Source organism: Mesoplodon bidens (assembly GCF_964165515.1).
Source record: "Mesoplodon bidens genome assembly, chromosome: 7".
Classification (NCBI taxonomy): Eukaryota; Metazoa; Chordata; class Mammalia; order Artiodactyla; family Ziphiidae; genus Mesoplodon; species Mesoplodon bidens.
In genome coordinates, this window is record NC_138164.1 from 55911962 (window position 1) to 55927283 (window position 15322).

At 35.6% G+C, this 15322-nt stretch overlaps 1 protein-coding gene across 3 annotated transcripts in view; it reads left to right on the top strand.

The window, feature by feature from the left end:
- Positions 1 to 15322, top strand: part of STK33 (serine/threonine kinase 33) — a 169076-nt gene that overhangs the window by 137493 nt on the left and 16261 nt on the right. For 2 of the 3 annotated variants that reach the window (XM_081239357.1, XM_081239355.1), the window contains one exon: positions 13481 to 13675. The exons of the other annotated variant lie outside the window; for it this stretch is intronic. In XM_081239357.1, coding sequence (XP_081095483.1) covers positions 13481 to 13675 — 195 coding nt within the window. The remainder of the gene's footprint in view (positions 1 to 13480; positions 13676 to 15322) is intronic. 3 annotated transcript variants of the gene reach the window in all.

The following is a 15322-nucleotide window of genomic DNA, read 5'->3' on the forward strand; positions in this document are numbered from 1 at the left end:
GATGCAGTTATATAGGATAAGTAGTGAAATGGGTGCAGCTGAAGAATGAATTTTAAAAACTAGATGATCAGATTATGGAACTTTAATAGAACTTTATAGAAGGGAACAGGTGAAGATAAACAAATTGAAAAAATAAAGAAAAGCTATAAGGAATTGAAAGTAAAAGTTACAAAATCCATATAATAGGAGTCTCAGGAAAAAGAGGGAGAAGGAAATCTTTTAGAAAATAATAGAGATAATTCATCAGAATTAAAGAAAGAAGAAAGACTTCAGCTCTAAATAGATGATAGACTACCAAATAGGAGAGAGAAGGAAAAACTGACAAAATAGACATAATGAGATTTAAGAACATCAAAAACAAAGGGGAAATTCTAAATGTTCCCAGAGAGAAAGAGCAATATCATATAAAAAAGAACAAGAGTCACATTGACATCTTACTTTACAGCAGCAACATTGGATGCAAGTGTAAATGGAGTAATAATTCTAAATGTGTTAAATGGAAAACAACTTTAAACTTAGAATTTTATATCCATCCAAATTGTCATTCAAGTGAAAGGGAATGATAAAAATATTTTCGAATATACAAGGCCTCAGGTTTGCCACACAAGTCCTAGATTTAAAACACTTGATAGAAGTAATTAAATAGGGGACTTCCCTGGTGGCGCAGTGGTTAAGAATGTGCCTGCCAATGCAGGGAACATGGGTTCGAGCCCTAGTCCGGGAAGATCCCACATGCCACGGAGCGACTGAGCCCGTGTGCCACAACTACTGAGCCCGCAAGCCACAACTACTGAGCCCGTGCGCCTAGAGCCCATGCTCCACAACAAGAGAAGCCACTGCAATGAGAAGCTGGCACACTGCAAGAAAGAGTAGCCCCCGCTCGCTGCAACTGCAGAAAGCCCGTGTGCAGCAACAAAGACCCAACACAGCCATAAATAAATAAATTAATTAATTAATGAAAAGAAAAAAAAAGTCTAGGAAAAAACATTAAAAAAAAAAGAAGTAATTAAATAGGAGGTCAAAGAAATCCAGTAGATACTGCAAGAGCTATGTGTACCGAGTCTTCAAATACCTTAGTAAAGTGTGTTGGTGTCCAAAAAAAGAGAAAAAGACCAAAGAAGAAGAGGAGAAAGTATATTCATAATAACCCAGACTTAAAATGTGAGATAATATACACATGACAAGCGTTGAGAATGGAGCGAGAACATGGGTACACAAGAGGGGGCTAAAATGGAAGATGTAGACAGTGGATTTTCAAAGTAGTAAAGGATTAACAAAGATACAAAGAGTGAGACAGTTGTAGTAATAAACTTAAATGATAGAAACAGTTTCAAATAAGTTAATGGGTTAGAAATACCTGTTAAGGGACTTCCCTGGTGGTGCAGTGGTAAAGAATCCACCTTCAAATGCAGGGGATGTGGGTTTGATCCCTGGTTGGGGAACTAAAATCCCACATGCTGCAGGGCATCTAAACCTGCGTGCCGCAACTACTGAGCCCACGTGCTCTGGAGCCTGCGTGCCACAACTAGAGAGAGAAAACCTGTGCACCACAACTAGAGAGAAGCCCACGTGCCACAACAAAAGATCCTGCATGCCGCAACTAAGAGCCAACACAGCCCAAAATAATAAAAAAATAAAAATAAATAAACATGAAAAAAATAATATTTTAAAAAACAAAATACCTGTTAAAAGACATAAGGTCAGGTTGACTTTTTAAAAATCTAGCTAAGTGCTATTTACAAGAAGCACATTTGAAGCATAAGGACACAAATACTGAAAGAAAAAGAATGGAAAAGAACATACCAGGCAAACACTAACCAAAAAAAGCCTGAGTAACTGAATTAATATCAATTAAATATACCTTGCCACAAACAAATCATCATTAGAGATAATGAAGGTCACTTTATAATGATAAAAGTTCAATCCAAACAAAATATATAAGTTTAAGCATGTATGCAACTAATAAGATAACCTCAAAAATATACATAAAAAATGACAAAATTACATGGAGAAATTGGAAAATTCACCATCATAGTGGGAGATTTTTTTTTTTTTTTTTTTTTTCTGTACGCGGGCCTCTCACTGCTGCCGCCCCTCCCGCCGCGGAGCACAGGGTCCGGATGCGTAGGCTCAGCGGCCACGGCCCACGGGCCCTGCCACTCCTCGGCACGCGGGATCCTCCCGGACCGGGGCACAAACCCACGCCCCTCGCATCGGCAGGCGGACCCTCAACCACTGCGCCACCAGGGAAGCCCCATAGTGGGAGATTTTAATGCACTTCTCTCAACTATTGATATGTAAAGCAAATGAAAACAGAAACAAGAGTATTTTAACAAGACAATTAACAAGCTTATTTTAGTGGACATGTATACAATTCTGCATCCATCAATTAGAGAATATACATTTTTCTTAACCACATGTGGAAGGAACATTTACCAAAATTGAACTGGCCAGGAAGAAAGCAAGTCTCAATAAGTTTTACACAGATTATGTTCTCTAACAATACACAATTAAGTTAAAAGTCAATGCCAATAAGATTAAATATCTGTATATATTTGGAAATTAAATCACATGCTTCTAGATAAGTCATGGGTTAAAGAATAAATACTAATGAGAACAAATTTTTAATTTGTAGAACTGAATGGTAATAAAAATACAACATATCAAAACCTGTGAGATGCAGTAAAAGTGTGTTTCAGCAGAAATTTATCACCTGGAATATTCATATTAGAAAAGGAGAAAGGCTAAAAAAGAACTACATATCCAACTTAAAATCTCAGGAAAAAATCCCAACAGAATATACCCAAATAAAGTAGTAGGAAAAATAAAACTAAGTAAGAGTGAAAATAAATTAAATGGAAAGGAAAGGTAGAAAAGAGAAGATCAATGAGACCAACATTTGATTCTTTGAAAAGACCAACAAATAGATAAATCTTTGGCAAAAATAAGAAAGAAATAGAGAAGACAAAAATAGTATTATAGGAAAAAGGGAATACAGGCACAGATAAAGCAGAAATTAAAAGGATAAATATTAAAAAGGTAAGGGAATGCCACCAACAACTGTATACTAATAAATCTGAAAACTTAGGAAAAATGGACAAAATTTCTTTTCATAAAAAAGATTTTCCTCAAAAAATACAGCTTCATAAAATTGTCTCAAGAATAAATAGAAGGGACTTCCCTGGTGGTCCAATGGTTAAGACTTTGCCTTGCAATGCAGGGGGTGCAGATTCAATCCCTGGTTGGGGAGCTAAGATCCCACATGCCTCACGGCCAAAAAACCAAAACATGAAAGAGAAGCAATATTGTAACAAATTCAATAAAGACTTTAAAAAATGGTCCACCTCGGGGCTTCCCTGGTGACGCAGTGGTTGAGAGTCTGCCTGCTAATGCAGGGGACACGGGTTTGAGCCCTGGTCTGGGAAGATCCCACATGCCGCAGAGCAACTAGGCCTGTGAGCCACAACTACTGAGCCTGCACATCTGGAGCCTGTGCTCCTCAAGAAGAGAGGCCACAATAGTGAGAGGCCCACGCACCGCAATGAAGAGTGGCCCTCGCTTGCCACAACTAGAGGAAGCCCTCGCACAGAAACGAAGACCCAACACAGCCAAAAATAAATTAATTAATTTAAAAAAAATAGGTCCACCTCAAAAAAAAAACTAAAAAAAAAAAGAATAAATAGAAAACTTGAATTGTCCTATATAATTACTAAGGAAATTGAAGCAGTAGTTTAAAATCTTCCACAAGGAAAACACCAAGCCTAGATGATTTTACAGATTAGTTCTACCAAACTTTTATGTCAAATTTATAACTCTCCTCCTGTGCCCCCAAAGAGAGAATTTTCCTAATTTATTTTGAGTCTAGTATTAATTCTGTATACTCTAGTAAAACAAAATTAGACCATTGTAAACCAAACCTATGAAAAAGGAAAATGATCCATATTACTTATTAATATAGATGTAAAACCTTAAACAACATATTAGCAAGTTGGATCCAACTGTGTTTATAAAAAAGATCATGATCTTGTTGGATTTTCCCTAAAAATACAATGATGGTTTAATTTTGGGAAAAAAATCTGTAAATATAAATTCACACATTAATATATTAAAGGAGAAAAAGCATATGATAATTTAAAGGAAACACTTGTAATAAGACTCAGTATACATTCATAATTTAATTAGGAATAGAAGAAAACTTCCTTAACCTGATAAAAGTTTACAGCAAATATCGTTTTAAATGGGAAACGTGAGAAACATTTCTTTAAAATAAAGAGCTAGTCAAGGAAATCAGCTTTCAATAGTTTTTCCCAACATTGTTGATCTTAGTCAACTTAAGACAAGGAAAATAAAGTCATGAGAATTGGAAAACAGAAAGAAAACTTTTATTATTTGTAGTAACATACAAATTATTAGACAAACTATTTGAAATAATAGAAGAGCTGAGTAAGGTAGCTAGACTTAAGGTTGATACTCATCGATATATAAGTGTATCAAATCAACACATTGTCCACTTTAAACTTACACAATGTTATATATCAATTATATCTCAGTAAACCTGGAAAAAAAAGATTGACATTGTATTTCTTTTCACTAGCAAGCAACAATATAAAATGTAAAAAAATGAAGACATAAAATAATATTCAAGAATATATAATTTCTAGAAATAAATTCAACATAAGATTTGGGGAAAATTATGAAATTTTATTGGAAAACATTGAAGAAAACTTAAGTGTAAAGATATACCATAATCATAGGTCAGGAGACTTAATATCATAAAAACTGATTTCCTCATGTTGATGTACATACACAATGCAAATCCAATCAGCTTTCCTGACCCTAAAATTTGAATCGAAGCTTAAAGTGTCGAAAATAGCCAAGACATTTCTGAATGTTTTGCTCTACCAGATATTAGGACTTATGAAGCTGTATTAGTTAGCATAGTGTGATCATTTGCAGTAATAAGCAAATTGACCAGTAGAATAAAATAGAAGGTGCAGAAACATATCCATGCATATCTGGAACTTTTATGACAGTGGTAGTATGGCAGATCAGTGGAAAAAGTAGAGACTGTTCAATAATTGGAGCTGGAATAAATGGTTGTCCATATGAAAAAAAAAAAGAGAGAAATTGGGTTCCTATCTCACACTGCAGACAAAAGTCAACTGCAAATCAATCAAGGACTTAAATAATAAAATTTATATTTAACTTTTAGTAGAAAATATAGGTGAAAATGTTTTGGACCTTGGAGTGTGTAGAAAAGGATTTTATAAGCAAGATACCAAAGGCACTAACATAAAATAAATGGTGGATAAACTTGACTTAATATTAATCTTCAGAACTTCTGTTCATAAAACAACACTTTAGGGATAGGTTATAAACTAGGAGAAGGCTTTTGTAACCCAAAAAACAAAAAAGGGTTAATATCATGAAATCTTAATAATTCTTACAAATCAATACAAAGCGGACAAACAACCTAGTAGAAAATGTACAAAGAGACAGGGCCAGGCATTTTTAAAAATTAATTTTTATTGGAGTATAGTTGCTTTAGGGCCAGGCATTTTTACAGAAGAGGACCCACATTTGGCTGATGAACACGTGACAAGATGTTCAGTCCCATTAGTGATTGGGGAAATACAAACCAAGACCTCAGTGAGATAAACCAAAAATTAAGAAGTCTGACAGTAGCCGGTGTTGGAATAGATGTGGGTAAAGAGTATCTTTTTTTAAAATTAATTTTTATTGGAGTATAGTTGATTTACAGTGTTGCATTAGTTTTTGCTGTACAGCAAAGTGAATGAGTTTTACATATACATATATCCACTCTTTTTTAGATTCTATTCCAATATAGGTCATTACAGAGTGTTGAGCAGAGTTCCCTGTGCTATATAGTAGGTCCTTATTAGTTATCTGTTTTATATATAGTAGTGTGTACTGTCAATCGCAATCTCCCAATTTATCCCTCCCCCCCATTTCCCCCTTGGTAACCATGAGTTTGTTTTCTACATCTGTGACTCTTTTTCTGTTTTGTAAATAAGTTCATTTGTACCATTTTTTTAAGATTCCACATATAAGCGTTATCATATGATATTTGTCTTTCTCTGTCTGACTGACTTCACTCAGTATGACAATCTCTAAGTCCATCCATGTTGCTGCAAATGGCACTATTTCATTCTTTTTTATGGCTGAGTAATATTCCATTCTATATATGTACCACATCTTCTTTATCCATTCCTCCGTTGATGGACATTTAGGTTGCTTCCAGGTCTTGGCTATTGTAAATTGTGCTGCAATGAACATTGAGGTGCATGTACCTTTTGAATTATGGTTTTCTCCAGATATGTGCCAAGGAGTGGGATTGTTGGATCATATGGTAGTTCTGTTTTTAGTTTTTTAAGGAACCTCCATACCGTTCTCCACAGTGGCCGTACCAGTTTATATTCCCACCAACAGTGTAGGAGGGTTCCGTTTTCTCCACACCCTCTCAAGCATTTATTGTTTGTAGATTTTTTGATGATGGCCATTCTGACCAGTGTGAGGTGATATCTCATTATAGTTTTGATTTGCATTTCTCTAATAATTAGTGATATTGAGCATCTTTTCATGTGACTCTTGGCAGTCTGTATGTCTTCTTTGGAGAAATGTCTGTTTAGATCTTCTGCCCTTTTTTTTTTTTTTTTTTTTGTGGTACACGGGCCTCTCACTGTTGTGGCCTCTCCCGTTGTGGAGCACAGGCTCCGGACGCACAGGCTCAGCGGCCATGGCTCATGGGCCCAGCTGCTCCGCGGCATGTGGGATCTTCCAGGACCGGGGCACGAACCCGTGTCCCCTGCATCGGCAGGCGGACTGTCAACCACTGCGCCACCAGGGAAGCCCGTTTTGCCCATTTTTTGATTGGGTTGTTTGTTTTTTTGATATTGAGCTCCATGAGCTGTTTGTATATTTTGGAGATTAATCCCTTGTTGGTCGCTTCATTTGCAAATGTTTTCTCCCATTCTGTGGGTTGTCTTTTCGTTTTGTTTATGGTTCCTTTGCTGTGCAAAAGCTTTTAAGTTTAATCATTGCTGGTGAGAGTATTAATTGGTACAACTACTTTGGAAGAAGGGATTGACATTATCTTTTAAAGTTAACCATTCACATACTTTATAACCAAGAAATTTCACTTCTAAGAATATACCTGAGGAACTCTTACACATATACATGTGGAGATATACACAATAATGTTTGTGGAAGTGTATATAGGAGCAAAAACCCAGAATCAACCCAAATTCCCTCTGACTAGAGAATGAATAAATTGTGGTATAGTCTAACAATGGAATATTATACAGAAAATATATACAGAAAATGATTAAGCTAGATGTAATAATATGTACAAATCTATGAAACTTAATTTTAAATTAATCATAGTTTTGTTAAGATATAATTTACTTAATGTAAAATACACAGATTTTAAGTGTATAGCTTGATGAATTTTTATGAATTTATACATTTGTGTAACCACCACCCAGAACAAAATACAGAACATTTCCACCCCCTACAAGAGAGTTCCTTTGTTCCCTTTTGCACCGTTCACTTTGTGCCACTCACCAGCAATGTGTAAGAGTTCTAGTTTTGCTCCCCATCCTCTCCAGTGCTTGTTATTATCAATATTTTTAATTTAGATACTCTGGTAATATATAATGGTATCTTATTGTGGTTTTAATCTGCGTTTCCTGAATGACAAATGAAATTGGTCACTTTTACTTTACTTATCCTCATTGGCCTTATGAAATGTCTGTTCAAGTCTTTCCTCCATTTTTCTATTATTTATTTATTTATTTATTTATTTGTAGAAGTTTGTTGTATATTCTAGATATGAGCCTTTTGTCTCTCTCACACACACAAAAATAAATATATGTACAGTAACAAGCATTGTAAGAAGCTCTCTTAAGAAAAGAACATGGAAAGAATTACTGCAGATCCTTTCTCAAGCAGGTGACTTTTGAAAAAGAGTAGGTCATTGGAAATTGAGGGTCTTGAAATTGACTCCCTGCAAACCATCCCTGCCCATACAGCCCTTAGGAAGTCTTCGTGTACAGCGAGGTATACGCATAACCGTTTGAAGAATGTTGGTTTGGAATATATTTTGTTTTTATTTTTCCAGCTTTACTGAGACGTAATTTGACATATAACATTGTATAAATTTAAGATGTGCAACATAGTGACTTAATATATGTATATATTGTGAAATGATTACCACAGTAAATTTAGTTACTATATCCATCACCTCACATAGTTTAAATTTTTTTTTCTTTTGGTGGGAAAAATTCTCTGAGCAGTTTTCAAATATACATTACAGTATTGAAGGCTCAGCAACACCTCTACCTAGAAATTCTTAGCAGACAATTGGAAATGCACTTCTGGAATAAGGGTAAATTACTAAATTTCTCAGTTTGTTTCCTCTTAAAGAATAGGAATATCAACACCAATTTTCTCTATTCTCATTATTTGCTATACCTGTGAAAACTAAATCACTGAGATGACTTTGTTAGGAAAAATTTTAAAGTGGTGCAGAGTTGCTTACTTCAGCAGCCCTTACTACCTTTCTATGCTGCTGCCTTGGCCTCACTGAGACCCATGAGAGCATGTTTGGTGATCTTACTGGGTGCTATCAGTCCTTTGTGAGTATCTGCAACTTACATTATTTCTTTTCCTACATAGTTTATATTACTTTTTAGTCATATAATAGTTGCCATTACCCTTAGTAAATGATTTAAATGGTAAACAAGGCAGGAAAAATAACTTTCTCCCTCTATTCCCTCATTCCCTCGTACTAAAAATAACCATTGTTAAGTCTGTTATGCATTCTTTCAAATACATTCTGAACATTTTTATTATTCCCTTTTCACAAATGGGTTTATATTACACAAACTATTCTTTTTCATCTAATGTATTTTGGGAAGATATGCTTATTTTTTTAAAAAGCAGTATTGTATCCAAAACTATGGATACACTATTATTTTGCCCCTATGAATATGGAATATTTAAATTGTTTCAGGTCCTTTCTGTTACAAACAGTGGTGCAACAAATGTTCTTGTAAGTATACGTTTGCATACTGTGTCAGCATATCTATAAAATAAATTCTTAAAAGTTGAATTACTGGTATATGAGAATGTGCATTACATATTTTGATAGTTTATTGCCGATTTATCCTCCCATAAAAAGCAAGTAAATGAGAGAGCCTGTTACCCCACACCCTCACCAACACAGAGTTTTATCAAACTTAAATTTATGTCCATCTATTAGGTGAAAATTGCCAACTCATTGTTTTTGATTTGGATTTTATTAATTTTGTGAAGTTGAGCATCCTTTTATATCTTTTTTAGAAAGATATAAAAATTTTTTCTAATTAAAAAAATTTATTCCTCGGAACATTACAAAATAAAGAGTTCTAGCTACTTAATGAAAAGTAGAAAATGATGACCGTTAAGTTAAAGACCCAGAATGTTTCCTTTTCGCTTTGCTGATTTTATGTTTCATACTATCTTATCCCAACTCATACATATCATTCATTCATTCATTAAAAAATACTTGTAAAAGACTTATTGTTTACAGAATACTGATAGGCACTGTCCTTGAAAAGGCACATTTTGTTAGATGAGGACGTATGTTTGGGTTCCTATTTGCAGGACCCGTCTACTAAGATTAAATCCAAATCTTAGTATTTGACCAATGCTTCTCCTCTATGAGTGTTCATTTTTCCAGTTTTTCAAAATAAAGTAGTCTCAAACTGTGAGTTAAACAAGTGGAAATTTATTAACAAAAAGCTTGGTTTTCTATTTATGATAGCCTCAGATTATCAGCCTATTACTGCTGCCTTCTTGCCATTTGCTGCTTCATGGTTGATGAGTTCAGGGTGTGACCCCTCTTAACACAGCCAGTGAAGGGAGTTCAGAGGTTACTGTTCTGATGGTGAGGTGTCTCCACAATCTCCAGTGTCTGCCCTAACAATTCCACCCATTTTTGTTTGGTTGGTTCATGTGTAATTTCTCTTGAGCCTAGAAGGCTCATGACACACAGCTCTGGGCCACTTATTCGTTGGTCAGTCCAAGTATCTGATGCAATTCTTCCTCCAACTGTTAGCAGGCAAGAAGGGGCTCGTCTAGTAAGTTATTGGCTGGACTTTAGACAAGAGGGAAAGTCTGGAATCTATAGCAACATTTGTGCCCTGTTTGATATCACGAGGGAATATAGGAAGCAAATAGTTAAAAATTTATAAATGGTAGAGTGTTTTTGATGGGATAATGACCCTATTCTAGATCTTTTGCTCTTCTCCCCAGTCTCTTTGCAATAAGAAATAGAGTCATTTGTAGCGTGTCAGTCACCATGCTTTTGTGTGTATATATTGATATATGTGAAGCAAGCGCTTGAAAGCTGGCTAGAAATGCAGATTCAAGGTAGTACAGGTAATCCTTGCTTTGCACAGTAGTGCAGAACCATAAAAATAGTGCATATTGAAGCTGTGCAAAATGATTTTAATAATCAATGGGAAAAATTGTGATTTTTTTCATGCCCGTTAAAATTTTTTGTTAAACATTAAAAACTCCCTAACTGTTGGTTCTAAATATATAGAGAGAATGAAACAAAAGTAAAGCTAAATTTTTTGCACTGTAATTGAAAACATTAGAAATATTGAGAGTTAAAGTGTCTTATTTTGGAGTTAAAAACTTACCAAGATTAGTTTAAACAGTGCTTGCCTTCTTCTTATCATACAGAGGGGAGCATCTTTTTTATGCCTTGGTGAATTGTCATACTGCTTTACAAGTTTGGATCTACTTCCAACATTGTATCCTTTGTCTTTTCAGTGTCTTGAATATCTCTGAAAATTCTTTAAATGTCAAGTTTTTTGTGGGTGTTATTTTCTCTGAAGCATCTTCATCCTTCCTCATTTATGTTGATAAGTTTGCCTTCACTAAGTTCCTTTGGTTGCGCATCTAGATTCTCACAGTGGCAGTGGCAGCATTCCCATGGTCAGCTATTTCTTCTATTACTCCATTTACATTTGATTCAAATTTTACTCCCAGTATTATCACTTTTAATTTCTTTGTTGCAGTTTCATTTTTGTTAGCAAATTCCCTGCAAGACAAGGAGGCAACACAACAGCACACATTGCTGTCTGTGTGTGAACTGAATAGCAGATGCACAGTGTGCAATCACCAACAGACTGTGAAAGAAGTGACATGATTGGTCACTGATCATGATGCAAATCTGTAATTTACCTGGTGATCATGGATTGAAGAGCTAGCAGTGAAGTTTGAACTTTATGCAATTATAGTTAATGTACCATGGTGACTGAAATTTGAACTGTGTTGCTGAGGGACTGATGTTATTTAAGTCATGATGACTAAAATTCATGCATATCAGGACTGTGCAAAGCAAAGACTGCCTAAATAAATTGGCTATCACATGGTACTGATTGCATATGATTTGTGTAGTAATTACAACTTTGTTGGGTATGCTGATTATATAGTGGGCTCACTCTTTATAAAGCTTTTTGGAGGTGACTTACAGAGTGTAAATATTTAATCTTCTATCAGGACAGGCTAGATTATGCTGTGGTAACAAGTGACCCCCAAATCTCAGTGCTGTTTATGCCTTCCATTGCACATTGGCTGGGAGGAGGAGAGTAAGCTCTGTTTTACTTTGTCTTCACTCAGGGACCCAGGCTGAGGGAGGCTCTATCTCTGTGCTTCTATAGTTACTAAGGAAGAAATTGAGAACATGTAAATTACATGCTCTCTCTTCAAGTTTCTACCCAGAAGTGATACACACTATTTCAAATCACATTTTACTGGTCAAAACAAGTCATATCATCATGTTCCAAAAGAGGTGGAGAAGCAAAATTCTACTATGTGCCTGGAAGAAATGACTCTAGATCCAAAGAGTTAACCTGTAGAGAGTTTATCAGGGAAGAGCAATTGAGGACTGGGATTACAGACATAGATGTCAGATTGTCTCTGTTTTCTAATGAAAGAATTAAGTTGAGGCAAAGTTGTGTGTACTAGTATTCCAGGAGCCTGGACACTGTGGGTTAGTGTTGAAGGTCATCATGAAGCCAGGAAGTTATAATAGAGGCTAGATGAATCACTGGGGTCAAGCAGGGCTGTTGACAGAGCCCTGAAGATCAGAACTCATTCAGATGAGAGCTCTGAGACTATCTGCCGTTCTAAACAATTTCAACTCCTTTTTGCTCTCTGAGACTTCATCTGTGTTTCATTTAAGTTGACATCTTTGGAAGTTCTGGGATACTTGATGGAGATGACTGTCAACTTGAGCCTTGACGGAAATGTAGGCTACGTGTTGGCAGAAGGCATAGTAAGGGCATTCTGGGAGTAAATGGGTAGAGGCTGCAGAAGTGCAACCAAAAGTAGGATGCTATGAAAGTAGTAAGAATATAGACCTTCTTAAAACAGGATGACGTAGAAGAACCACAGGGAATGAATAGCATAATGATCCTCATTTAATTATTACTATTCCATGCTTAATATTTGTCTGTGTCTTTAACCACGAATATATTAAACTCTACAAATCCTCAACAGTGTACTCAGATGGCGGCCCTTAAGATGCCTGGCCTCATACTATTCTGAATCACTGTTGCTTAATGCTTCAGTCCACCCACATATCAAATTAACTTAGATCACTCCATAGTTGTTCCCACACCTAAACATCCTGTTTTAATCTAAATGTGATCCAAACTTCTTGTCCAAACTTTCTCTACTAGTCTGAGTTAGGAGCAAAACTATTTAAGGCATACCTAGTCTAGCAGGAGGCATTTAAGAATGCATTCATGCATTTCTTGGCATTAAATGGAATATAATATTTGAGAAAAAGATAGTTAATATAAAATGGTCAATTTTAGTATGGTATAGCCACATCTGGGGTTAAAACAGTGCACGGAATCCATTATAATCAAATGACCACATTATATCGAAATCTTCCAGTCAACTAAGAGCTTTCAAGTCAAAGATCTATATTCTTGGACACGGCACCGGACTAATCAACTGAATTTAGATTTCTTACCTAGATATTTTGATGTTATATAGGCTTACCCTTAGTGTTGGACCCAGTAGACTTTGGGCAACTTCTTTCATTTTTTAGCTTCCCTATTAATTTTCTAGGAACGGCACTGTAAGGAGGTCTTTGGATTCCAGGAACTTGCCCTATCTAGTGGTTCTTTCACACAAGCATGCTGCACTATTCTTTTAAACCAGAATATTCTCCCATCCCTAAATTTTGGCATATTGTAAAAGTATTAGTGAAGAGGTCTGAGACATGCCAGTACAAGGAGTATGCTCAAAAGGGCATCCAAAGTTTTGCTATTTATTCAGCATTATAATTTTTCCATGTGACTTACTGAATTTGTCAGACTATATTACTAAAATATGTAAGAGTCTTCCGTTTTCTAAACTGTTTATAACACCAAAAATTCATTGTTAATATTAGGGCAATATACTTTCTTCGGCGAGACCAACCAATGTGTTAGAAATGATGAAAGAATGGAAAAATAATCCAGGAAGTGATGAGGAAAGTACAACAGACCAAAAGAACAACTGGTCCGGTCACGAAAAGTTGAAAGGTTACCAACCCAGCAGAAGTATCCATGTCAGTAACTCTTCAGATGAAGAGGAAGGAAAACAGGTAGGAAGAACCAACAAAACAAGTAGGAAGAACCAATTGTTCCATTTCTCCAAACTGTAAAATACCTTCACAACACTTGGAACATTTTTTTGCAACTCTTTTTTGTTGTTGGTTTTTAATGGTTTGTAACAAAGGAGACCTGCATAATAAAGACAGTAAAGTTCTTTCCTCCCTTGAAACTATCATGATTTAGCAAGGTGGCCTATATGCTTATTTTAGGATCCATGATTATATAGGGCAGGAGTCTGCAAAGTTTTCCTGTAAAGGAACGGATAGTACGTATTTTAGGCTTTGTGGGCCATAATAGTCTCTGTCACAGCTTCTCAACTCTGATGTTATAGCATGAAAATAGACACAGACAACAAATGAATGAGCATGGCCATGTTCCAATGAAACTTTATTTACAAAGACAGGTGGTGTGCCAGTTTTGGCTAATGAGTCACGATGAATAATTTTTGTATTTTACCAGGCTACACAATTTGGAATGGGTTTATGTATTACCTAGAAAAAGACTTACTAAATTATCCAGTTAGTCGTTTCCAATTTTATGGTAGCTAAAACTGTTTGTATAGTTTTATTATTTTACCTTATTAGATCTGAATATAGTTTTATTATTTTTGGTGAATAAAATTTAGTAACATTTTGATTAATTCTAGATTGTGTTCTGCTAAATTGAAATCCTGACAATTTACCCAAACCCTTTTTTTCTTTCGTTTCTGTGTTTGAGGAAAAATTTTCTGTATGTTTGTTCTCTTTCTTGTCTTGAGATCTAAGCAGCATATTTTAGCTCTTCTTTAATGATTGAACATGCTGCCAGTGGGGGCTGTATTTACCTCCGGAGAGCCCAGACTTCTTGTGAGGAGTTGCTGCCTTTCAGTTCTCCGAGGCCTAGAGACGGGCAAGTGGAGAAAGGAACCGAGAGGGTAAATCCTGACCCACAGCCAGGAAGGTGCAGCGTGGCTGGCCCACACCGTGCCATGATAAGAATCCTGTCAGAAATTTGTGGAAAGAGACCCAGTAGAGTGATCTGGTTGATTTTTATTTACTCATTGGGAACTTCTTTGTCTACTTGATAGCAAATATCTAGTTAATAAGCTTGACATTTAATTATTCAGATATTTTGAAATAACCATATTTTTACCATAATATAAACATAAGTTTATTGACTTCCTTTCATCCTCTCTAGTCTGTTAACAACTCCTGCAGTGCTTAGCAGCTGTGTGTATTTTATATTCTTGTTAAAAATATCCTAAAAACCCAATATTTGCATTTCCTCATTTATAGTTTGAAAATTTTCCTGTTAGCTGACTTGGCATTTTATACACACATATACATGTGCACATGCACACATATGTACACATACTCACACACATATACATACATGTATATGTACTCACACATGCATACACATACATTACACATATTACATACATGCATCTACTGTATACTCACATATATACAAACACAAATCCATACATACACATGCATATGCACATTATCTTTTGTAGTCTTGGATTCTGTTTGGCACTGATTCTGACATAAAATATCCTTGGAACCAAATGTTTGTTTGTCTTCCATCTCCTTTTTCATTGCTCTGTCACTTGTCTCCACTATCATCCTCCTCTTCCCCCTGCAAGTCACAGAGTG